The sequence below is a fragment of the Mustela erminea genome, chromosome X (genome assembly GCF_009829155.1).
Source record: "Mustela erminea isolate mMusErm1 chromosome X, mMusErm1.Pri, whole genome shotgun sequence".
In the NCBI taxonomy this organism is placed as follows: domain Eukaryota; kingdom Metazoa; phylum Chordata; class Mammalia; order Carnivora; family Mustelidae; genus Mustela; species Mustela erminea.
The window spans coordinates 70,359,218-70,386,771 of NC_045635.1; the positions used below are offsets into that span (position 1 = coordinate 70,359,218).

At 34.2% G+C, this 27,554-nt stretch overlaps 1 protein-coding gene across 2 annotated transcripts in view; it reads left to right on the forward strand.

Annotated features, from left to right (window-relative positions):
* Window positions 1–27,554, forward strand: part of CYLC1 (cylicin 1) — a 101,309-nt gene that overhangs the window by 27,593 nt on the left and 46,162 nt on the right. For both annotated transcript variants that reach the window (XM_032331137.1, XM_032331138.1), the window contains exons 3-5: window positions 13,821–13,861; window positions 15,594–15,712; window positions 17,099–18,706. In XM_032331137.1, the coding sequence (XP_032187028.1) occupies window positions 13,821–13,861; window positions 15,594–15,712; window positions 17,099–18,706 (1,768 nt within the window). The remainder of the gene's footprint in view (window positions 1–13,820; window positions 13,862–15,593; window positions 15,713–17,098; window positions 18,707–27,554) is intronic.

Here is a 27,554-nt window from a genome sequence, read left to right on the forward strand (position 1 = left end):
GCTTTTGTTTTCCTTGCCTCAGGAGTAATATATAGCAAAACGTTGTATGGCTGATGTCAGAGAAATTACTGCCTGTGCCCTCATCTAGGAGTTTTATGGCTTCAGGTCCTACATTTAGATTTTATTCCAGTTGGATTTTATTTTTGTGTATGATGTGAAAAAGTGGTTCAGTTTCATTTTTTTCTCTTTCATTCAGCCACCCCATTTTCCCAACACCATTTGTTGAAGAGAATTTTTTCTATTGCATATACTCGCCACATTTGTCATGGATTAATTGACCATATAATCATTAGTTTATTTCTGGGGATTATATATACAGCTTGGCTGCATATCTTGAAAGCTAGGACTCTGATACTTCGTGTTTCATTCTTTTTCAAGATATCTTTGGCTATTCAAAGTATTTTTTGTTGTTGTTTTCATATTACTGTTAAAACTATTTATTCTAGTACTGTGGAAACTGCAGTTAGTATTTTGGTAAGGGTTGCATTAAATCTGTAGATTGCTTTGTGTAGTATGCTCATTTTAACAATATTTGCTCTTCCAATCTGTGAGCATGGAATATCTTTCCATTCACCTTGTTTTCACTTTCTTTCATCAAAGTTTTATAGTTTTCAGAGTTCAGGCCTTTCATCTCGTTGGTTAAGTTTATTCCTAGACATTTTATTATTTTAGGTTCAATTGTAAATGAGGTTATTTTCTTAAGTTCACTTTCTGCTATTTTATCATTAGTATATAGAAAAGTAATGGATTTGTTTGTATTCATTTTGTATCCTGTGATCTTATGTATTTGTTTAGCAATACAAGTAGTTTAGCAAAACGAGTAGCTTTTTTTTTTTTAATGGAGTCTTTAGGGTTTTCTGTATGTACTATCATGTCATCTGCAAATAGTGAGAACTTTACTTCACCCTTAGTGATTTAGTTGTCTTTTATTTTTTCTCGTTATGATTGCTCTAGGTCACACTTCCAATACTGTGTTGAATAAAAGTGTTAAGAGTGGGCTTGTCTTACATGAAAAAGTGCTCCATATCACTCGGCATCAGGGAAATACAAATCAAAACCACAATGAGATATCACCTCACACCAGTCAGAATGGCTAAAATCAACAAGTCAGGAAATGACAGATGCTGGCGAGGATGTGGAGAAAGGGGAACCCTCCTACACTGTTGGTGGGAATGCAAACTGGTGCAGCCACTCTGGAAAACAGCATGGAGGTTCCTCAAAATGTTGAAAATAGAACTGCCCTATGACCCAACAATTGCACTATTGGGTATTTACCCTAAAGATACAAACGTAGTGATCCAAAGGGGCACGTGCACCCGAATGTTTATAGCAGCAATGTCCACAATAGCCAAACTATGGAAAGAACCTAGATGTCCATCAACAGATGAATGGATGAAGAAGATGTGGTATATATACACAATGGAATACTATGCAGCCATCAAAAGAAATGAAATCTTGCCATTTGCGACAACATGGATGGAACTAGAGCGTATCATGCTTAGCAAAATAAGTCAAGCAGAGAAAGACAACTATCATATGATCTCCCTGATATGAGGAAGTGGTGATGCAACATGGGGGCTTAAGTGGGTAGGAGATGAATAAATGAAACAAGATGGGATTGGGAGGGAGACAAACTATAAGTGACTCTTAATCTCACAAAACAAACTGAGGGTTGCTGGGGGGAGGGGTTTTGGAGAAGGGGGTGGGATTATGGACATTGGGGAGGGTATGTGCTTTTGTGAGTGCTGTGAAGTGTGTAAACCTGGTGATTCACAGACCTGTACCCCTGGGGATAGAGTATTATGCCTCCATCAGAAAGGATGAATACCCAACTTTTGTAGCAACATGGACAGGACTGGAAGAGATTATGCTGAGTGAAATAAGTCAAGCAGAGAGAGTCAATTATCATATGGTTTCACTTATTTGTGGAGCATAACAAATAGCATGGAGGACATGGGGACTTAGAGTGGAGAAGGGAGTTGGGGGAAATTGGAAGGGGAGGTGAACCATGAGAGACTATGGACTCTGAAAAACAATCTGAGGGTTTTGAAGGGACGGGGGGTGGGAGGTTGGGGTACCAGGTGGTGGGTATTATAGAGGGCACGGATTGCATGGAGCACGGGGTGTGGTGCAAAAATAATGAATACTGTTATGCTGGAAATAAAAAAAAATAAATTAAAAAAATATATATATGTTTATAAAAAATAAAAAATTTAAAAAAAAATTTAAAAAAAAATAAAGAGTGGACTTGTCTTGTCTTAGGGAAATTCTCTGACTTTTTCCCAATGAATAAGATGTTAGCTGTGGGTTTTCCATATATGGCCTTCATTATGTTGAGGTATGTTCCCTCTAAATCTACTTTGCTAAAGGTTTTTACCATGAATTGATGCTGCAACTTGTCAATTTTTTTTGCATCTATTGAAATAATCATGTGATTTTTAATTTTTTTCTCTTATGTGATCTATCACATTGATAAATTTGTAAACATTGAACCACTATTTCATCTTTGGAATAAATGTCACTTAATTGTGGTGATGCTTTTTTAAATGTATTTTTTGGTTTCAGGTTACTAGTATTTTTGCATCTAAGTTCAGAGTTCATCAGAGATACCATCCTGTAGCTCTCTCTCTCCCTCTGTGTCTCTCCCTCATTCTTTATCTGGTTTTGGTATCAGGGTAATGCTGCTGTCATACAATGGTTTCAGAATCTTTCCATACTCTACTTGTTAGAGCAATTTGAGAAGTATAGGTATTATCTCTTCACATGTTTGGTAGAATTCACCTGTGAAACCATCTGGTCCTGGACTTGAATTTGTTGGGAAATTATTATTATTATTATTATTATTATTATTATTATTATTATTGATTCAGTTTCATTGGTGCTAATCAGTCTGTTCAAATTTTCTATTTCTTCTTTGTTCAGTTCTGGGAGATTATATGTTTCTAGGAATATATCTATTTCTTCCAGGTTTTCCAATTGGTTGGCATTTTTTTTCATAGTATTATTTTACACTCCTTTCTATTTCTGTCATGCTAATTATTATTTCGTATCTTTCATTTCTTAATTTATTTGAATTCTCTGTCTGTTTTTTATGAATGTGGCTAAGATTGTATCAATTTTGTTGACATTTTCAAAGAACCAGGTCCTGGCTTCATTGATTTATACTATTATTAATTGCTATTATTTTTTAGTTTCTATTTAATTTATTATTGCTTTAATTTTTGTTATTTGCTTTTGCATTTTGTTTTTTCTTCATTTACTAGCTCCTTTGGGTGCAAGTCAAGTAGTTTATTTTAGATTTTTATTGTTATTATTGTTGCTATTTGGGTTAAGCTTGTATTGCTGTGAACTTCCTTCTTACAACATTTGCTGCATCCCTGAGATTTTTGATCATTATGCTATCTTTTTCTTTTGACCCCATGGGTTTTCTGATATCCTTTTTGATTTTCTGGTTGATCCATTTGTTGTTTAGTAGCATATTATTTAAGCACCACGTATTTTTGTTCTTTTCAGATTATTTTTTTGTGGTTGATTTCTAGTGTCACAGCATTGTGGTTAGAATGCTGCATGGTATGACTTCAATCTTTTTGAGTTTATTGAGACATATTTTGTGGTCTAATATGTGATCTGTTTTGGAGAATACTCCCATGTGCACTTGAAAAGCGTAGGTACTCTGATGATTTAGGATGGAATATTCTAAATATATCTATTATATCTATCTGATCCAGTGTGTCATTCAAAGTCACTGTTTCCCTGTTGATTTTCTGTTTGGATAATATACCCATTGGAGTAAGTAGGGTGTTAAATTCCCCTACTATTACTGTGTTATTAACAATTACTTCCTTTATGTATGTTATTAGCTGTTTTATGTATTTGGTACTTCCATGTTGGGTGCATAAATAGTTACATTGTGATATCTTCTTGGTCTATTGTTCCTTTAATGATTATGTCATGTCCTTCTTTGTGTCTTATTACAGTGTTTTAAAGTATATTTTGTCTGATATAAGTAATCCTACCCTGGTGTCCTTTTCACTTCCATATGCATGATAAATGTTTTTCCATCTTTTCACTTTCAATCTCTGTGTGTCTTCAGGTCTGAAATGAGTTTCTTGTAGGCAGACTATAGATGGGTCTTGCTGTTTTACCCATTCTTCACCCTATGCCTTTGGATGCAGTGTTTAGTTCATTAAGATTCAAACTAATTATTGTTAGGTATGTACTTACTGACATTCTGTTATTTGTTTTATGGTTGTTTTTGTAGTTCTTCTTTGTTCCTTTATTCTCCCTCTCCTCTCACTGTTTGTTGGCTTTATTGATATATTTGTATTCTTTTTTTCTGTATTTTTTGATATCTGTTACTAGTTTTTGATTTACTATTACAAGTAGATTAACATATAACATCTTATGCACATAGCAGTCTATATTAAGGTGATAGTCACTTTAGTTTGTACCTAGTCTTTATTCCTTTCCCCCTTATGTTTTTGGTCTATGGTGTCATACTTCACATTCTTTTATTTTGTAAATCCCATGACTGATTTTTATAGATATGCTTAATTTTAATGCTTTTGTCCTCCCTACATTTTTACTCCTGCTTATGGTCTTTCTTTACCATTTTAATATTTATTGTATCACTGGTTTGTCATGAATTTCTTAACTTTAATTTCTCTGAAACTATCTGTCCTCCTATTTTAAAAGATAGTCTTGCTGTATAGACTATTCTTGATTTCAGGTTTTGTCTTGTTTTTGTTTTTGTTTCCCCACTTTTCATTATTGTGAATATATTATGTCACTTTCTTCTGGTCTACAAAGTTTCTGCTGAAAAATCCACAGATAGCCTTATGGGTTCCACTGTAACTGATTTCTCTTGCTGCTTTAAAAATTCTCTCTTGGGGTGCCTGGGTGGCTCAGTCAGTTAAGCATCTGCCTTCAGCTCAGGTCATGATCCCAGGATCAAGTACCTTGTTGGGGGGACTTTGCTGAGCAGGGTGCCTGCTTTTCCCTCTCCCTCTGCCTGCAGCTCACCCTGCTTGTGCTCTCTCTTGCTCTCTCTTTCTCTCTGTGTGTCAAATAAATTAAAAAAAATCTTTAAAAAATAAATAAAAATTCTCTCTTAATCTATACTTTTTTTGTAATTTTAATTACTATGAGTCTTTTTGTGGACCCCCCCAATATGTTTTCTACCCCCTTTTCTCTCTTCTCCTTCTGGGATCCCTATAATGCAAATGTTATTATAGCTGATGATGTTTCTGAGTTACCTTAATAGTTTTTTTCTCTCTCTCTCCTGTTTTGCTTGATTGCTTTGTCATTACTCTTACAAGTCACTGATCTGCTGCTTACTTTTATCTGTGATGTATTGCATCTTGTGTGTTTATAATTTCAGTTATTGAGTACTTCATCTCTGATCGGTTCCTTTTATGTTTTCTTTCTCTGTGTTGAGGGTATCATTGAGGTGACCTCAATTCTTTACTCAAATACAGTGATTATCTTTATGACCATTATTTTAAATTCTTCTATCAGTGATAGAGGGAGAAGGACAGAGAGTCTGAAGCACACTCCTACTGAGTACAAGCCTTATCACCAGACCTTGAGGGAAATCATGACTTGAGCCGAAACTAAAAATCAGATGATTAACCAACTGAGCCACGCAGGCACCCCACCTAGGAGAGTTTTAAAATACAGACTTCATTAAGCCACACCCAGAAATTCTTCTTCAAGGGTCTAAGAGCATTTGTAAGGCATGTTCACATTTATTTTTATTTTTGATGTTCACATGTAGTTAAGGACAACTGGATTAGATTTTTTTTAAACTAATGTATCCAAAATGTTTCCTAAGTAAGTTGGTAGTAATTTAATGATGAGTATGGACTAGGCTTTATGCTGGATACTAGAGCTTTACTTAGGAAATGAACATAGATTTGACACAAATATAAATACAAGTTAAATTAAGTAGTTACTCATAAAAATAAAAAGTTACATTTACTAACTTGATAATTAAAATCAGTTAAAAAATAAAGTTCCAAGATATATGTGTATATGAGTACAATCTCAGAATTACCAATGGTCACAACTCATTGTCCCTGAAAACTAGTAATGATGTAAAATTTTCAAAGCAAATTACCTCATATCCTCAGTAAACAACATGATTATTGCCTAATTCAATGGGTACTTTTTGAATGGAAAATATTATACAGTAATTTTTCCTGTGTGTAGAAACAATTCAAAATCCATATCAACACTTATCTGTGACCTTTACAGATATCATTATATGTTTTAAGTTCTGAGAACATTAAAAAGTTGTTGTGTTTCATTTTTTTCAAAACTTATTTAGTATGTGTAGAAAATAAGTGAGTTTCTACTTATTTAGACACTTTCATTAGAGGATGAGGGAGCTGGTTTGATTTATTCTATAAAAATTTAATTAATTTTAGATTTTGTCAAATTTGTGTTTTTATTGTAGCTTTTGATCCGTGGTTTATTTTTCTTTAAGTTTCTGGTGAAAAATATACCTTTTTAAAAATAATTTCACTTAGGGTTGGGGAACTGTGTGTGATTTATAAGTAGACATTCTTAAAAAATGGACCAGGTCAGTGAATGCATAACATTTCTCAAAGTGTTGGTTGCAGCCCAAGGCGGTGATATAGGAACACCCTGAACTCACTTCCTCCATGGAAAACACCAAATTACCTTTATTTATAGAACAATTACTCCTGAAGAAAAACTAAGGGCTGATTGAACCGTTTCCACACAAAGATATAGAGAATGGCAAAGAGGACAAGAGAAGAGATGGAGATACATTAAAAATGGGAACCCTCACCCCTGATGCTGTGTACAACAGTAGAAAAGGATAGTACTGAGGGATCAAGAAGAGATTCCTTGCCCCTGGACACAGGGGAAAAAAGGCATGCTTTAACAGACCTATAGCCCTGAAGCAAATAACACATTATATATTAATTTAAAAAAAGAATTGGCAAAAAACAAATAAAAATAAATTAAAAAACAACTAGTAGGTTTCATTTTAGTTTTGTTGATTATTATCTAAGGAATGGGAGAAGATAATCAGAAATTACATATCAGATAAAAGGCTAGTTTCCAAAATCTATACAGAACTTATCAAACTCAAAAGCCCAAAACAAAAAATCCAGTCAAAAGATGGGCAGAAGACATGGACATACTTTTATTTTTTTCTCCGAAGACATACAAATGGCTAAAGACACATGAAAAAGTGTTCAATTTCAATCAACATCAGGGAAATACAAATCAAAACCACAGGGAAATACCATTTCACACTGATCAGAATGGCTACAGTTAGCAACTTAGGAAACAACAGATGTTGACTGATGTAGAGAATAACAGAAGATATAGAAAAAGGGGGACCCTTTTACTTATGCTGCTGGTGGGAATGCAACCTAGTGCCACCCCTGTGGAAAACAGTATGGAGTTTCCTCAAAAAGTTAAAAATAGAACTACCATAGGACCCAGCAATTTCACTACTAGGTATTTATCCAAAGGATACAAAAATAGTGATTCAAAGGGACACCTGCACTCTCAATATTTATAGTACCAATGTCTATCCACAAAGGCCAAAATATGGAAAAAAACAGATGTCCATTGACAGATGAATGGATAAAGAACAGGTGGTCTGTATATACAATGGAATATTACTCAGCCATCAAAAAGAATGAAATCCTGCCATTTGCAAAGACATGGATGGAATTAGATGTTATTAAGCTAAGCAAGTATAAAGTTAAAGTATAAGTGTAAATCAGTTATACTAAGACAAATACCATATGACTCCACTCATATGTGATATTTAAGAAAAAAATCAGATGAACATAGGGGAAAAGAAGAAAAAAATAAAACAAGATAAGAACAGAGAAGGAGGCAAACCATGAGACTCTTCATTAGAGGGAAAAAACAGGGTTGCTGGAGGGAAGTGGTGGGTGGATGGGATAATTGGGTGATGGGCACTTGATATCATAAGCACTGGGTGTTATAGGCAACTGATGAATTACTAAATTTTACCCCTGAAAATAATAATACTATAATATTGTATGTTAACTAAACTGAATTTTTTTAAAGATTTTATTTATTTATTTGACAGATAGAGATCACAAGTAGGCAGAGAGGCAGGCAGAGGGAGAGGAGGAAGCAGACTCCCTGCTGAGCAGAGAGCCCAATGCGGGGCTCGATTCCAGAACCCTGAGATCATGGCCTGAGCCAAAGGCAGTGACTTAACCCACTGAGCCACCCAGGTGCCCCAACTAAACTGAATTTAAATTTAAAAAATGGACACCTGGATGCTCAGTTGGTTAAGCCGCTGCCTTCAGCTCAAGTTATGATCCCAGGGTCCTGGGATCGAGTCCCACATCGGGCTCCTTGCTCAGCGGGGAGTCTGCTTCTCTCTCTGCCTCTGCCTGCTTGTGTGCACTCTCTCTCTCTCTCTCTGACAAATAAACAAATAAAATCTTTTTTAAAAACCAGCAGTATCTGGAGCTGCTAAAAAAAAGAAATAAAGAAAGTAAGTGAGCAACTAGTATATAAAAGTGACTACACTAGAACTCCACCAAATGGCAAAGGAGCTGCAGGAATGTTCTCCAAGTCAGAGGGACTAGAGAACAACACAGTTTATTTTTGCACTCCACCTTAAAAGCCCATACCAAGGAAGGGTCCAGACTCCATAACTAGTTGGTGTGGTTGACACAACAAGCTTGTAACTTCAGTGAGCTCAGGGTTCACAAGCTCACACCACTTTTAGTTGAGCCGGGGCACAAGAAAAATGCTGCTGTTTAAAAGGGTCCACAGAAGCTGTGGAAATGTTCTCTCACCCCCACATTAAACTCCCAGACTGGAATAAAGTCCAGTCCCACACAGTGAGCTTACAATCTCAGCTGGTTCAGTGTATACAAGCCAACACAGCCCTAGACATGCTGGGGCATGGAAAATCAGCCACATTTTTTTTGTCCTGTTTTCTTTTTGTTCTTTTTTGTATTCTTTAAAATTTTTATTTTTATTTTTTTCTTTTACTATTTTTTTCTTTCTTTAGAAGCTGCAGTTCAAATGGGAAACTATAATAGAAAAAAGTTAGCCTGAGAATGCTGCCAAATGATAGGAGAGCTGTTGGAATGCTTTCCAGATGGTAGGGATGAACATGCATAATCTAAACTCTTCCTTTGCTTTGAAAGCACAGACCAGTGCAGTCTGAGAACCCTAACTGACCTGCCACTTCAATGAATCCTGGGTCTCAGCAGCAGATTAGCAGATATAGAAGAATATATCAATGATCTGGAAGGCAGGGCAATGTAAAATACTCAAACTAAAGGACCAGAAGAGAAAGAAAAATGTAATTTGAGAATAGGTTAAAGGAACTCTTAGACAACATAAAGGAAACAAATTCTCACCTTATAGAAGCCCCAGAAGAAGAAGAGAGAGAAAAGGATAGGAAAAAAGTATTTGAAGAAATAATACTGAAACATTCCCTAACACAGGGAAGGAAATAGACACCCAATCCAAGAAACACTGAGAATTCCACACAAGATGACCCCAAAAATGTCCACACCATGACAAAATAATTAAAATGTCAAAAGTTAAAGATAGAGAACCTTAAAACAGTAAGAGAGAAGCCAAAAGTTACCGACAAGGGAAAACACAAGGCTTCAGCAGAATCTTTGCAGGCCTGGAAGGAATGGAATGACATATTCAAAAGGCTGAGAGGAAATACCTACAACCAAGGATACTCTACCTGACAAAATTATTCAGATTTGATGGAGAGATAAAGAATTTCCACAAAAAATAAAAGAGTTTATCACAAATAAACCAGTTATATAAAAAAATTATAAAGGGACTTTAAAGTGAAAAAAAAAGTGACCCTAATTAGACATAAGAAAATTACTAATAAAAACATAAAAAAGACTTGAATATATATATTCATATATAAATAATATATAAATGATTATTATATATATGACCATGTACATATATATAAAACATGGAAGAAGGAGTAAAAAAGAAGGGAAAAGAGAAAAATAAATTAGTTTTTAAAAGTCTTTGAACTTAAATGACAACAAAATTAATATAGATTGCTATTTACATAGGATTTTTTATATGAACCTCATAACAAACACAAACCCAAAACCTATGATAGATATATAAAAAACAAAGAGAATGGAAGACAAATGTAAGACTATAAAAACTAGGAATAAAAAAGAAAGAAAACAAGAGAAGAAGAAAGGAAAAATGAAGAATTGCAAAAAGAACCAGAAAACAATTAACAAAATGAAAATAAGTACATGTCAAGAATTACTTTAAAATTAAATGACTTAAATTATTTAATCAAAGACATAGGATGGTGGAATGGATAAAAAATAAACCTAACGTCTGTATATGCTGCTGACAAGAGACAGACTTCAGACCTATAGATAAAGAGACTGAATGTGAAGGGATTAAAAAAACACACATACTAAGCAAATGGAAACAAAAGACAAGGTAGTGATACTGAAGTCAGAAAAAATAGACTTTATTTATTTGCTTATTGAAAAATAGACTTTAAAACAAAGACATTTTACAAGAGACAAAAGGGAAACTTTACATAATGATACTCCAACAGGAGGCTACAACAATTATAAAATCTACAGACCCAACAGTGAAGGACCTAAATACATAAAATAAATATTAACAGAAATAAAAGGAAAAATTGATGACAATGCATTATAGTAAGATACTTTACACCCCACTTATATCAATGGATAGATCACCTGGGCAGAAAATCAACAAAGAAATAATGTCTTTGAATGACACATTGGGCAAGATCATCATAAGAGGTATATACAGAACATTCCATCCAAAAAACAATAGAATATCCATTATTTTCAAGTGTGCATGAATGTTCTCCAGAGTGGGTCGCATGTTAGGACACAAAACAAGCCTCAATAAATATAAGAAGATTGAAATCATACCATGCATCTTTTCCAATCACAACAGCATGAAACTAGAAATCTATCACAAGAGAAAAAACTAGAATAGACAACAAACATGGAGACTAAACAACATGACACTAAAGAACCAATGAGTTCAACAGTCAAGGAAGAAATAAAAAGTAAGTAAATGGAGAAAAATGAAAATGAAAACACAAAATCTGTGGGACACAGTAAAATCACTTCTAAGTAGGAAATATATTGGGATACAGACCTACCTAAACAAACAAGAAAAGGTTCACATAAACAGTTAAGCCTTACAGATAAAGGAGCTAGGAAAGCAAACACAAAAAAATCCCAAGGTGAGTAAAAGGAAGGAAATAACAATGGTCAGAGGAACTAAATAGCATAGAAACTAAAAAGAAAAAAAAAAGAAAAAGAAAAAAATTAATGAAACCAAGGCCTGGTTCTTTAAAAGGATAAACAAAATTGATAAATCCTTAGCCAGACTCATCAAGAAAAGAGAGAGAGAGAGAAAGAGAGAGAAAGTACCCAAATAAATAAAATAAGAAATGAGAGAGGAGAAGTAGCAAGTGACTCAAGAGAAATTAAAGAAGTATAATTGAATACTATAAAAATTTAAGTATCAAAAAATTAGACAATGTAGAAGACATGGAAAAATTCCTAGAAACAAACAATCTTTGAAATCTGAATCAGGAAGAAATAGAAAATCTGAACAGACCAATTACTAGTAATGAAGTTGAATCAGTAATCAAAAAAACTGCCAAAAAATAAAAGTCCTGGGCCAGATAGTTTCACAGGTGAATTACACCAAACCTTTGAAGAAGATTCAATACTATTCTCAAAATATTCTAAAAAATAAAAAAAAGGAGGAAAACATCTAAATACCTTTTACCAGAAATAATTTGCAACAGTAGGAAAGGAAGAGACCTTGCCATTTTAGACAGCATGGATGGACCTTAAGAGTGTTATGATACATGAAATAAATCAGGCTGGGAAAGTCAAATATTATATAATTTCACTTATAAGTGGAATCTCAAAAAATAAATTCACAAACAAGAAGAAGAATCAGACCTAAAAATGCAGGGAACTGATAGTTGACAGTCATCATAGCATGATGATAATAGTTACATTGTAACAGCAATGTATTGGGACAGACGAGGGCTACACTTGTGAACATAACATAATGTATAAATTTGTGAAATCGCTATATTGTACAGCTAAACTAATGTAACATTGTATCAACTACACTAAAAAAATTCTTCAAAGTGTTACAATTGAAGGCTTATAACAATATTTTTATTATCATTATTAGCAATAGTGCAAATTTCAATTACTTTTGTTATATATTTATCAGTGTTTATAGTACAATTGTTTATTTATTACATAAGAGATATATAATATTTTATCATGTTTTAAAATTTATGTTAATTTTTTTATTGAAGTATAGTTGACATACAATATTTTATTAGTTCCAGTTATAGAACATAGTGATTCAACAATTTTATATATTATGCAGTGCTCACCACAGTTAGTGCAGTTATCTGTCAGCATACTACATTATTAAAATATTGGTTATATTCCCTGTGCTATACATTTCATCCCTGTTACTTATTTTATAATGGAAATTTTATAACTCTTAATCCTCTTTACCTATTTTGTTCATCCTGCCACCCTCTTCTCTGGCAACCACCAGCTTGTTCTCTGTACTTAAGAGTCCATTTTATTTTTGTTTATATATACGTTGTTTGTTTTTTCTTGATTCCACATATAAATAAAATCATATAGCATTTTTTTTGTTTCTTTATATGACTTATTTTACTTTGTATAATACCTTTTAAGCCCATCCATGTTGCTGCAAATGGGAATATTTAATTATTTTTTATGGTTGAGAAATATTTTATATATGTATATATGTAAATTTTTATATTTACATTCATATATTCATATTGTATTCATATATACATATACTTCTATTCATACATATTTCTCAATATATGTATATATATACATATATATTACATCTTTTTTCTTTTTTAGATTTTATTTATTTGACAGAGACCACAAGTAGGCAGAGAGGCAGACGGGGGATGGGGGAAGCAGACTCCCTGCTGAGCAAGAGAGCCTGATGTGGGGCTCGATCCCAGGACCCTGAGATCACAACCTGAGCTGAAGGCAGAGACTTAACCCATTGAGCCACCCAGGCACCCCTATACTACATCTTCTTTAGCCATGCATCTATGGATGGACAGTTGGGTTGCTTCTATATCTTAGCTATCATAAATAATGTTGCAGTAAATATAGTGGTTCATAAAGTTTTTTTTTAATATTTTATTTATTTATTTGATAGAGAGAGAGATCACAAGCAGGCAGAGAGGCAGGCAGAGGGAGAGGGAGAAGCAGGATCCCTGCTGAGCAGAGGAGAGCCTGATGTGGGGCTCGATCCCAGGACCCTGGGATCATGACCTGAGCTGAAGGCAGAGGCTTAACCCACTGAGCCACCCAGGCGCCCCTCATGTGGCTTTTTAAATTAATGTTTTGTTTTCCTCAAGTAAACACCCAAAAGTGGAATTACTGCATCATTTGGTACTTCTATTTTTAGTTTTTGGAGGAACCTCTATGTTGTTTTCCACAGTAGCTGCAGCAGTTTGCATTCCTACCAACAGAGCACAAATGTTTCCTTTCTGCACATCCTCACAGACACTTATTTTTTTGTCTTTTGATACCAGGCATTCTCACTGGTATATTATATTTTATTGTATTGTATTATATTGTATTATAATCATACCATATCATATTACAAATAATATTATTGTATCATTGACATACTATTATTATTAGCTATTATTAACTATAGCACAAGTTTAATTGAAGCTTTTTTTTTAACAGGCAAGAAGTGAACATCAGAACAAATGATAATTCTATACCAAGTAAGAATTGAATCTTTAAAGTACAATATTATTTAGATTATATTTAAAATTATTTTAGGGACAAATGACTAGTATCTTCAATTCAATGTTATAAAACATAAAGCACACTGATTTTTTCTTAATATTTAAAAGAACCTATATTTAAAAAAATAAAATAAAAGAGCCTATATTATATATAGGCTATATATTATGTGTAGCCTATATATTTTATATATATTATGTATAGCCTATATATTATGTGTATATGTGTATATGTGTATGTGTGTGGGAATGTGTGTGTGTTTAAAATATTCCTGACCTTGGTGTGGGTTTGTACTAGCTATTTTATTTTATTTTATTATTATTTTTTTAAGATTTTATTTATTTATTTTACAGAGATCACAAGTAGTCAGAGAGGCAGGCAGTTTGACAAACAGAGATCACAAGTAGGCAGAGAAGCAGGCAGAGATGGAGGCAGAGAGGGAGGGGGAGGCAGGTGCCCTGCTGAGCAGAAGGCCTGATGGGGGGCTTGATCCCAGGACCCTAGGATCATGACCTGAGCTGAAGGCAGAGGATTCACCCACTGAGCCACCCAGGCATCCCCGTACTAGCTATTTTAAAGTAAATAGTTTATTCTTCCTCATTATAAAAACCAACCTTAATTATGTAAGTTTTCCTTTTGTTTAAAATTCACAATTATAAAACCCAGAGTACAGAAAAAATAGTCAAAATGATGAAAGTGGACATTTCATTTTGTTGAACAGCTACAACTTAGGGAAAGTTCTCCCTATATATTGAGTTGATATCTGCCTGCACTGATACAACTCTAACCCACTGGACCTAGTCCAATTCTTAGGGAAATAAACAGAATTCTCTAACACTGTGATTAAGAGCATGGACTCTGAGCCAAACTATAGGTCTTTGAATCTCAGCTCTTCCACTTTATGATTTTTGGCAAGCAATTTAACTTCTCTCAGTCCTTCACTTTTGTACATTTATAAAATGGAAACAATTATAAATTATATCTAATTCAAAGGGTTGTTTTGATAATTAAATGTGCTTAAAACAGTCTGACAAATAATTAGCAGTATATAATTGTTAGCTGTTTCAGCTATTCTGTTATTTTTATTGCTACTACACTTTCATATAATAGTTCTTTAAATATTTGAATGTACTGCCTATGAATGTACTGATCATGAACTAAAATCAGGATTTAGGTTTGTAACCCTGAATTCTGTGGCTTGGATATCATTAAGGTCGAGCACTAAAATAAATTATTAGATTTAATCAATAAAGACTTTACTGACTATTTTGTGCTCTGCATTGTGCAACTATAGGGACTATAGGAGAGATATTGTATGCAACATAACCAGAGTGATATAAAGATAAGCCAAACTAGAGAAGATGATGGAGATATTTGAAAGGAAATATCAAATCTTTCTCTATTTTCCATTCCTACCGTTTGTATTATTTCAACCACTATGCTTTAAGTGAAAATTGTGAAAACTAGTTTAATCTAGAAAATAAGGTTTTTTTAACTTTATTTTAAAATAAAGTTTAAACTTTAGTGCTAAATGGAGAAATCATCTTTTATTTTCCCTAATTGATATGCAAATAAACTATACAGTCCAGAGTGAAAAGCTATGTTTTAAGCTATAACTCATCTTAAACAATATATTTCTTCCTCAAGAATATTTCAGTGCTGATTAAAATCAATTAACTGTGAATTATTCATTGTCCTCACTCATTTTAGTCAATGAATCAAGTGGAAAATTATGGAATCAAGATTATTTTACTTTGACATTTCCCAAACCACTCCAGCCAGGTAGAAAAAGAAGATCAAGACCTTCAGGATCACAAATCTCAGTTCCTGTAAGTATTTAAAATGTCATTTTTAACTAAATCTAAGACTATATAATATACAAATATAAATTAAAATATGTAATTTGAATTTTATTTCTTTTTGGAAGCAATTTTTAAATTTATAATTACTGGTACAGATTACGTCTGTCTGTTTCAGATAAATTTTTATTTATTTCACCTTTACTTAATCCTCCTTTTCAAAGGCATTATAAAGTTAGGAGACTATGTAAGCTACAGAACCTAATGCTGCTGCTAGTGGGATCTCTCAGGAAATATTTACTAGCTGCAAAAACATCTAAACTGAGTCTTAGAATATGAGCCAATGTTGATGAAGTTTCAGGGCCCCTCCATTTTCTTTAATCTGGCACTCAGGATACTAGATACTAGGACATTCAAGCTTTCTACCTCTTTTATAAAGTGCCATTATATTATTAATAAGGAAAAGAAAAAACTAGCTTACAAAAAGAAGATGATGGAGATGTTTGAAAGGAAACATCAAATCTTTCTCTTTTCCCATTCTTACTCTTCATATTATTTTAACTATTATAATTTAAGTGAAGTCTGATATCACCCATGGTAATATCAAAATGTGTTTCAAAAGCATCACCCAAAGCAGAATTACAGTCAATGCATTTATTCAGGTGCTGTTCATTACATCTGTAGTGGTCCAGGTTTCCTGCTACTCTTCATTGTCTTCCTTTAATTATATATGACCATTTCATTGACTGGTGATGTCCCTACTAAATAGTTAAAGGACTATTAAAGATAAATGCAAAATTGGTGTATGTTTTCACTTTGAGAACCAGATTGAACCAGATTTGACAGATTTGGGATTGAGACTTAAAAAAATTACATTATTGCTACACAAATTAATAGGATCAGATATTTATTTAATTTGTGTCCTTGTTTTGGGAAATAGTTCATACCAGGGCTCTCACAGGCTTGATTTCATCAGAGATGTTGAAAGCAGGAGTAAAAATCAAGCTAAGGCTTGAAGCCTACTGTTATCACAAGCATTGTCATAACAAACTGCAAGGGAGTCAGCTTATTTCTGAGCTAACTTGGGGATGAAAGGTACCCAATATGTTTTAAAAGATCTCTCCCACTATCAATAGTAACACACTATCAATGGTAAGGATGGGCCCTTAAATATCATGGATCACTGTGGGCTTGCTCCAATCTCTGTATAAGTCATTGAGAATATCCGAAGGTTTGAAGTCATTTGGTTTCTAACGTGGAGTTATCTCACATATGCAACACACACAGAATGTTGCAACTTTTTTTTTCCATTTTAAGTAGATGGTTAATGAAAAACTAGACAATTTTCATGTTTCACTATTGACAAGATATAAATTATTTTAAAATGTTTATCATTATTCTAAATAATCTTTTCAGGGACATGACAAAAGAAAATTAGAGGAAGTTCAGAAGCCAGCTCATATAAGGATAAGGCATTCTTTAAAAAAAATTTTCCAAAGGCCATCTGTTTGCTTAACTGTCAGGAGACAGGCTCCATTCAGAAACCCTTATACTCTTAAAGCCCATTATGAAAATGGAGAACCTAAAAAGTCCAAAGATGACAAAAAAGGAAGAACTTTGCAGAGAAATTCCAAGAAAAACAAAGGCCCACAAGAAAAAACTACACAATCTAAAATGGTAAATGATGAGAAACCTAAAAGAGGAAATCGAGCAGCTAAAACTCCATCAAAATCATCATATAACAGTGAGCTATCTAAGGATTCAGAGTCCAAATTAGAAATAAATCCAGAATCCATTGATTTTAAGACAGTCTCAATGTATCAAAAAAAAGGTAAGAGAGATTCAAAGAATTCCAAAGAGACAGATAACAAATTCACATGTGCAAAGAAGGATTCTAAGGACTCAAAGAACAATTCTGATGCCAAAACACATATTTGTTCAAACAATAGTTCAAGTATGGGTTTCATACTGTATTTGGAGGAGTCTGATGCTGAATCCATGAAGTGTGATATGTGGTTAAAGAATGACTCTCAGAATAATTCAAAGAAGACTTCAAAGAAGGACACAAAAAAGGATGCAAAGAAAAGCTCTGATGCTGAATCTGTAGACTCAATGAATGCAAAGAAAGGTTCAAAGAAGGCTAAGAAAGATTCAAAGAAAAGTGACAAGAAAAAGGATGCAAAAAAAGACACAGAGACGACTGAGGAAGATTCTACAGACTCAAAGGATGCAAAGAAAGATTCAAAGGCTAAGAAAGATTCAAAGAAAAGTGACAAGAAAAAGAAGGATGCAGTGTCTACTGATGCTGAAAGTGATTCTGAATTGGAGACAAAGAATTGGAAGAAAGATGAAAAGAAGGATAAGAAAGATTCAAAAAAAGAGGACAAAAAAAAGGATGCCAAGAAGGATGTAGTGTCTACTGATGCTGATTCTGAATCTGAATGGTATTCAAAAAAAGGTAAAAAAGATGAAAAAAAGGAAAAGAGAAATTCAAAGAAAGACGACAAAAATAAGTTTGCATTGAAGTCTGAGGAGTCCACTGAAACTGAATCTGACTGGGATAAATATCTGAAGGATAAATATGATTCAAAGAAGATTAAGAAAGACTCAAAGAAAGATTCCCAAAAACAGGATGCAAAGAAGGTCATAGAGTCTACTGATGCAGAATCTGATGAATTTTCCAGGAAACATTCAAAGAAGCCTGAGACATTGAAAAGTTCAGATGCTGAATCTGAAGAGTCAGTGTATAAACTTGGGGCTAAAAAGAGACTTGCTAACGAATCAGATGCTGCATCTACAGATTCAAAGAAGGAAAAATTGGAACTAAAGAGAGAATCCAAAATGTCATTCAAAAAGACTACATTCAAAGAAAAAGGGAAAAAAACAGGTCCAGGTAGAGTCCCTCCATCAAGAGAAAGACCACCACTACCTCCTTGTGAGCCTTTGCTACCATCACCCAAGATCAAACGTCTCTGTCAGAGCAAGATGCCTGCTGCTCCTCTAAAACCAAGATATGCTCCTTTGGTATGTTTACTGTGTTTTATTTTAGAAAAAAAAATGGACTAAAATGAAAAATATTTTAAAGGGTTGAATTTATATTTTCCTTAAGAGTAGTTCACTTTTACTGGAATATTTACAAGTTAAGGACTAATGGATAAGAAAGAATACTTCAAAAGGACTCAAAAGAGTTGGAAAATAAATGTCAAATAGTTAAGAATATTTAGACTGTAACAGAGAACTGGCTTGCATCTAAGAAAACATTTAAAATTATTTGTAAAGAGAATACAATTACAAGAGTGGTTACATGTTCTTAAGAAGGAATAAAAAATGAAAATTGGTTAAAACTTCTATAGGGGCAGATTTTAATGAGATAGACATTTCCTAAGCAGTTGATATAGTAAAAACTCAACCAAAAGCCAGACACAGCACAGTAAAAACATAACATGCATGGATTCAAATATGCAAATCAAATAATTTAATCTGTATCTGAATTAAATTTATTTATGTCATCATTCTTACTGATAATCAGGGAAATAAATTAACTTGCCAAGGATAACTAGATCCCTTTCGTCTCTTTCAGGTTAATTTGCTCTCTTTGGGAGTAAATGCTCTGTAAATTTAGTTTCTTTTCTTTTCTCCAGATCTTTTCTTTCATCCCCCTTCTTCCAAAATCTGGCTCTAAGGGGAATAAGTAGACATCTCAGTTTGAATGTAGGGTCTCCTGTTCCCCATGTTCTCCACCCTTGCAGGCTCTCTCTGACCTTGAGAAATAATTAATTTGCATGGTTTCTGGGTCCTCTGCTTTCACAGTGTTTATTGTCAATTCTCAGCATGACAGGACTGATGCCCAATGTTCTGCTAAATTCAGAGCTTCCATAGATACTGCTGAGTCTTAACCTTGAGCTTCTTATGTAAATTAAATTCCTCCCTTCCTCCACTTCCTCCCTGTTCTCCTATGCTTGTTTTCTCTGAAGGGGCTTCTACTACCTCTTCTAGTCTCATGAAGATCTCTCTTTATCTTTTATTCCAAGTTTTTTCTATCCTTGGTTTATAATAAAAGTTTATGTATATATCTCCATTTTTTCTCTTCATACATTTTCCTGTTTTTATTTAGATACCTTTTTTTTTTTTTTTACTTCTGTCAGAAAGTCTGGACTTTAAGTCTGTTTTTCTCCAAGCAGACTCAAAAAGTCAGTTTTGAAGACTCAAAGCTGATTAATGACTTCTTTGTTAAATGCTAAGTTTTACAGGCTGAATCAACGGGTGAGTGACCATTAGGGCAACAATATTTACAAGAAATGAGAATGTATTGGTGGATAAATTTTAAGGCAAATGAAAAGAAAGACCTGCATGTAGCTAGGTCCTTTTCCCTGAGAAGTGTTTATGAAAAATAAGTAAAATACAAGAAAACAAGTTGGGGACACAGATTGATTTTAATTGTAAAGAAAACATTTCACGGTATGTTATGGGCTTGTATACATCCAGATTAAGTCTCTTTAATTAGCTTCCATAAGCATAGCTACCATCTCTATCACTTTCCATCTCTATCACTTTACTGAAAGTGCTTTTTTCAAGATTTACCAAATACCTTCTCATAACTGCATCCATTGATTTCTCCTCTCTCATCTGATTCTACAATCCAACATCATTTAAAATAACCTCTCTCTCTTTCTAAAAGTATGTACTTTACTTGATTTCTAGGACTCTACTAGCCTGTTTCCTTCCTACTTACTGGTAGTTTTTGTCACCTTTATTTTATCCTCCTCTTCTTCATGTTTGACTTTGTTCCTGACCTTTTCTATCTATAGCCCTCTCTTGGTAAACCCATCTAATCCAATGGCTTTAAATATCATCTATGTTTTGCCTGTGGTCTTTCCATTGAAATACAAGTTCTTATATTAACCAACTACTTGAAATTTTCAGTGTGAATTCTATTAGGCATCTCAAAATTAACATAACAACTCTCAACCCATTCCAAAATCTGTACCTCCCCAGTCTTTTCTATCTTAGTAAATAGTGTTACCATCCACCCACTTGATCTTTTAAAACCTGGATATCATCTGTGATTCCATTCATTTCCTCATCCCCTACATATGATCAGTCAGTAAAACTTCTCTACCTTATGTCCAAAATATATCCTGTATCAGTCCAGGTCTCTGCATCTTAACTACTACTACTTAAATAGTTTCAATCAGTATCTTTCCTGAAATACTGTAAGAGTGCCTAAATAGTCTTGCTATCTCTATTCTCTCCTGCTTCAAACACTCCAGTAGTTTCCCGTTACATTCAGAATAAAGCTCAAACTTCCTACCTTGGTTTTCAATGCCAACATTACCTAGGCCCTACCTATTTCCACTCTTATTCTGTATTTTTTCATATTTCTTATATAATTTAGCCAAACTAGCATTAATTTTTGTTTGTTTGTTTTTTGTCTTTTTGTTTCTCATATGCACCAAGATTGATTGATTTATATTTTTGCCAAAGCATTATGCTGTTTCCTCTGCTTGGAATGTTCCTCTGCATTATGGATGACTAAACATTCTCATCATTCACTATTTTGGCTAAATGTTATCTCTTCATAGAAGCCTTCCCTGATTACCATATCCTATGTTATCTCCTTCCCCAACGAGTGTCCTGTCAGTCTCCTAACCCTGAACCCTATTTATCTATCTTCATATATAGCATCTTTATCTAAAACTACATATTTATTCATTTATTTATTAATTATATTCACAGTGAGAATTTAAGCTGCAAATAGGCAATGAGCCTTATTTGTTTTTTCCATTCCTGTATTGACAGTTCCAAAAACAGCACATGGAATATACTTGGTTGGTTATGAATATGGTCTCTTTAAAGAGCTGCAAGTCATATGACACTAATGGACTTTCTGACATCTGTTTTTCCAAGCAGTTCTACTCCCACAAAATGAACAAAAACAAAGCATATTAAAAGGGAGTTATGAGCCACAAAAGGGAACAATGCATTCTAAGTGGAAGTCTCAAAAAGATACATATTTTTTTCAGTTCTGTCTGGGGAATTTATGAGCCAACTGTGTTAATGGGTCTTAGGTCTCTTTTAGTAAGTAAGGGCTTAAAGAACCATAGTCTTACCCTTCTTGAATCTGAATGATTCTTATAACAGAATCATGAGGCTAATACCATGTTTCAGGGTCACCTCTGTTTATACTCCTGGATTAAAAGAATTCACTTTTGAAATTATGTTAGTAAATCATGCCATGATTCAGAACCTTGAATTAAAAAAAAAATAATATAAGTATAATTAATACACAGGGTTATATTACTTCCAGATATACAATATGACTTAAAAATTCTATATATTTCTCATTAATCATCAAGATAAGTGTACTCTTAATCCCCCTCACTTATTTTGCCCATCCCCCCACTTCCTCTCTGAAAACTACCAGCTTATTCTCTATATTTAAGGGTCTGTTTTGTCGATTTTTTTCTGTTTCTTTTTTAAATTCCACATATGAGTGAAACATACAGTATTTGTGTTTCTCTGATTGACTTATTTCATTTAACATTATGTGCTCTAGATCCATCCTTGTTGTTACAAACAAGAAGAATTCATTTCTTTTTTATGGCTGAATACTATTCCATTGTACAAATATACCAGCTCTTTTTTATTCATTCTTCAATCAAAGGACACTTGGGATGATACCATATCTTCAATAATGTAAACAATGTTGCAGTAAACATTGAGGTACATATGTCCCTTAAATTAGTGTTTTTTCCTTGGTGGATTATGGTAATTATATTTTTAATTTTTTGAGAAATATCACTATTGTTTTCCATGGCAGATGCAACAATTCACATTCCTACACACAGAGCACAAGGATTCCTTTTTCTCCATATCATCACTTCACCATTTTTTATTTCTTATCTTTTTTATTTTAGCCATTCTGACAGGCATGCAATGATATCTCACTATTGATTTGCATTTCCCCTATGATTAGTGATGTTGAGCATGGTTATATGTTTCTTTTTACCATCTATAAGTTGTGCTTGGAAAATGTCTGTGTATGTCTTCTGCCCATTTTTAATTGCATTTTTTTATGTTGAGTTGTATAAGTTGTTTACATATTTTGCATATTAATGCTTTTTCAGATATAAGATTTGAAATATCTTCCTTCATTTGGCAGGGTATATTTTTTGTTGATGTTTCCCTTCATTGTGTAAAAGTTTTGCATTTTGTTATAGTACCAGTAATTTATTTCTTTTAATTTTTTTATTATGTTATGTTAGTCACCATAGAGTATATCATTAGTTTTCGATGTAGTGCTCCATGTTTCATTGTTTGCATATGACACCCAGTGCTCCATGCAATATATACCCTCTTTAATACCTATCACTGGGCTAGCCCAGCCCCCCATAGCCCCTCCCCTCTAAAACCCTCAGTTTGTTTCCTGGAGTCCATAGTCTCTTATGATTCCTCTACCCCTCTGATTCCCCCACCCTTCATTTTTCCCTTCTTTCTCCTAATGTCCTCCATGCTATTCCTTATGTTCCACAAATAGGTGAAACCATAAGATAATTGTATTTCTCTGCTTGACTTCTTTCACTTAACCTAATATACTCCAGTTCAATCCTTGTGACACAAATTATGGGTATTCATCCTTTCTGATGACTAAGTAACAGTCCATTGTATATATGGACCACATCTTCTTTATCCATTCATCTGTTGAAGAGCATATTGACTCCATCCACAGTTTGGCTATTGTGGATACTGGAGCTATGAACACTTGGGTGCATGTGCCCCTTCTCTTAACTATATCTGTATCATTGGGGTAAATATTCAGTAGTCTAATTGCTGGGTCATAGGGTAGCTCTATTTTTAATTATTTGAGGAACCTCCACATTGTTTTCCCAAGCGGCTGAACCAACTTTCATCCCCACCAACAGTGTAAGAAGGTTTCCCTTTCTCCACAACCTCTCCAACATGTATTATTTCTTGCCTTTTTCATTGTTGTAATTCTAACTGGTGTAAGGTGATATCTCAATATGGTTTTGATTTTAATTTCCCTGATGGCTAATGATGTCGAATATTTTTTCATGTGTCTGTTAGCCATTTGTATGTCTTCTTTGGAGAAGTATCTGGTCATGTCTTCTGCCCATTTTTTTACCCAATTATTTGTTTTGGGGGAGTTGAGTTTGAGAAGTTCTTTACAGATCTTGGATACCAGCCCTTTATCTGTAATGTCATTTGCAAATATATTCTCTCATTTCATGGTTACCTCTTTGCTTTGTTGACTGTTTCCTTTGCTGTGCAGAAGCTTTTGACATGTTTGATGTCCTAAAAGTTCATTTTTGCTTCTATTGTCCTTGACCTTTGGAGGCATGTCTTGAAAGAAGTTATCTTGGCTAATTAATGTCGAAGAGGTTACTGCCTATGTTCTCCTCTAGGATTTTGACAGATTCCTGTCTCATGCTGAGGTCTTTCATCCATTTACACTTTATCTTTGTGTATGGCACAAAGAAATGGTCCATTTTAATTCTTCCATATGTAGCTGTCCAATTTTCCCAGCACTATTTATTGAAGAGACTGTCTTTTTTTTCAATTGGATATTTTTTTCCTGATTTGTCGATGATTAATGACCATAAAGTTGAGGGTCCATTTGTGGAGTCTCTATTCTGTTCCATTGGTCTATGTTTTTGTTTTTTGCCAATACCATGCTGTCATGGTGATCACAGCTTTATAATACAGCTTGAATTCAGGCAATGTGATGCCCCAACTCTGTTATTCCTTTTCATCATTCCCTTGGCAATTCAAGGTCTTTTCTGGTTCCATACAAATTTTAGAATTTTTTTCTTCCAGCTCTTTGAAAAATGCCAATGGTATTTTAATAGGGATGACAGTGAAAGTGCAAATTGCTCTGGGCAAGAAAGACATTTTCACAATGTTTATTCTTCCAATCCATGAACATGTAATGTTTTTCCATCTCTTTGTGACTTCCGCAATTTCTTTCATATGTGTTCTGTAGTTTCTAGAGTATAGCTCCTTTACCTCTTTAGTTAGGTTTATTCCTAAGTGTCTTGTGGTTTTTGTTGCTTGTTGTGAATGGATTCAAATCTCTAATTTCCTTTCTATATTTTCATTGTAAATGTATAAGAAAGCAACTGATTTCTGTGCATTGATTTTGTATCATGCCACATGGCTAAGTTGTTGCATGAGTTCTAGTAATTTGAGGGTGGAGTTTCTTGGATTTTCCACATGAAGTATCATGTCATCTGTGAAGAGAAGTGTTTGACTTCTTCTTTGCAAATCTGGATTCCTTTTATTTCTTTTTGTTGTCTGATTGTCAATGATAAGACTTCTAGCACTGTGTTGAACAGTAGTGGTGAGAGTGAGCATTACTGTCATGTTCATGATCTTAAGAGAAATGCTCTTGGCTTTTCCCCATCGATAATGATATTCACTGTGAACTTTTCATAGATGGTTTTTATGATATTGAGGAATGTTCCCTGTCAGATTTTTGTGGAAAAATCTGCTGTAAACCTTATTTGTCTTCTTTTGTAGGATAGGGATTTCTTTTCCCTTGCTGCTTTCAGGATTCTTCCCTCATCTCTATATTTCCAAAGCTTTACTACAATATATCTTTGTGTTTTGGCATTCTTTTTGTTGAATTTAATGGGAGTTCTCTGTGCCTTCTGGATTTGGATGTCTGTTTCCTTCCCAAGAGTAAGGAAATTTTCAGCTGTTATTTCCTTTAATAAAACCACTGCCTCCTTTCCCCTCTCTTCTTCTAAGTCTCCTACAATACAAATGTTACTTTATGGTGTTGCTGAGTTCCCTGAGTCTATCTTCTTTTTTTAATTTTTTTAAAAAATTTTTTATAAACATATAGTGAATTATTAGCCCCAGGGGTACAGATCTGTGAATCACCAGGTTTACACACTCCACAGCACTCACCATAGCACATACCCTCCCCAATGTTCATAACCCCACCACCCTCTCCCTACACCCTTCTCCCCATCCCCCCTCAGTTTGTTTTGTGACATTAAGAGTCTTTTTTGGTTTGTCATCCTCCCGATCCCATCTTGTTTCATTTATTCTTCTCCTACCCCCTTAAACCTCCCCCCACTGATCTCCACTTCCTCGTATGAGGGAGATCATATGATAGTTGTCTTTCTCCAATTGACTTATTTTGCTAAGCATAATACCCTCTAGTTCCATCCAAATTGTCGCAAATGGCATGATTTCATTTCTTTTGATGGCTGCATAGTATTCCATTGTGTGTGTGTGTGTGAGTGTGTGTGTGTGTGTGTGTGTGTATACCACTTCTTCTTTATCCATTCATCTGTTGATAGCCATCTAAGTTCTTTCCATAATTTGACTATTGTGGACATTGCTCTATAAACATTCAGGTGCACGTGCCCCTTCGGATCACTGTGTTTGTATCTTTAGGGTAAATACCCAGTAGTGCAATTGCTGGGTCATAAGGTAGCTCTATTTTCACCTTTTTGAGGAAACTCCATGCTGTTTTCCAGAGTGGTTGCACCAGTTTGCATTCTCACCAACAGCGTAGGAGGGTTCCCCTTTCTCCGCACCCTCACCAGCATCTGTCATTTCTTGACTTGTTAATTTTAGCCATTCTGACTGGTGTGAGGCGGTATCTCATTGTGGTTTTGATTTATATTTCCCTGATGCCGAGTGATGTGGCGCATTTTCTCATGTTTCTGTTGGCCATCTGGATGTCTTCTTTGCGGAAATGTCTGTTCATGTCCTCTGCCCATTTCTTGATTGGGTTATTTGTTCTTTGGGTGTTGAGTTTGATAAGTTCTTTATAGATTTTGGATACTAGCCCTTTATCTGATATATCATTTGCAAATATCTTCTCCCATTCTGTCAGTTGTCTTTTGGTTTTGTTAACTGTTTCCTTTGCTGTGCAAAAGCTTTTGATCTTGATGAAATCCCAAGAGTTCATTTTTGCCCTTGCTTCCCTTGCCTTTGGCATTGTTCCTAAGAAGACGTTGCTGTGGCTGAGGTCGAAGAGGTTGCTGCCTGTGTTCTCCTCAAGGATTTTGATGGATTCCTTTCTCACACTGAGGTTCTTCATCCATTTGGAGTCTATTTTCATATTTGGTGTAAGGAAATGTTCCAATTTCACTTTTCTGCATGTGGCCATCCAATTTTCCCAACACCATTTGTTGAAGAGGCTGTCTTTTTTTCATTCGACATTCTTTCCTGTTTTGTTGAAGATTAGTTGACCATAGAGTTGAGGGTCTATTTCTGGGCTCTCTATTCTGTTCCACTGATCTATGTGTCTGCTTTTTTGCCAGTACCATACTGTCTTGATGATGACAGCTTTGTAATAGATCTTGAAGTCCGGAATTGTGATGCCACCAACTTTGGCTTTCTTTTTCAATATTCCTTTGGCTATTCGAGGTCTTTTCTGGTTCCATATAAATTTTAGGATTATTTGTTCCATTTCTTTGAAAAAAATGGATGGGATTTTGATAGGGATTGCATTAAATGTATAGATAGCTTTAGGTAGCATAGACATTTTCACAATATTTGTTTTTCCAATCCATGAGCATGGAACGTTTTTCCATTTCTTTGTGTCTTCCTCAGTTTCTTTCATGAGTACATTATACTTTTCTGAGTATAGATTCTTTCCCTCTTTGGTTAGGTTTATTCATAGGTATCTTATGGTTTGGGGTGCAATTGTAATTGGGATTGACTCCTTAATTGCTCTTTCTTCTGTCTTGCTGTTGGTGTAAAAAAATGCAACTGATTTGTGTGCATTGATTTTATATCCTGACACTTTACTGTATTCCGGTAAAAGTTCTAGCAGATTTGGAGTGGAGTCTTTTGTGTTTTCTACTTACAGTATCATATCATCTGTAAAGAG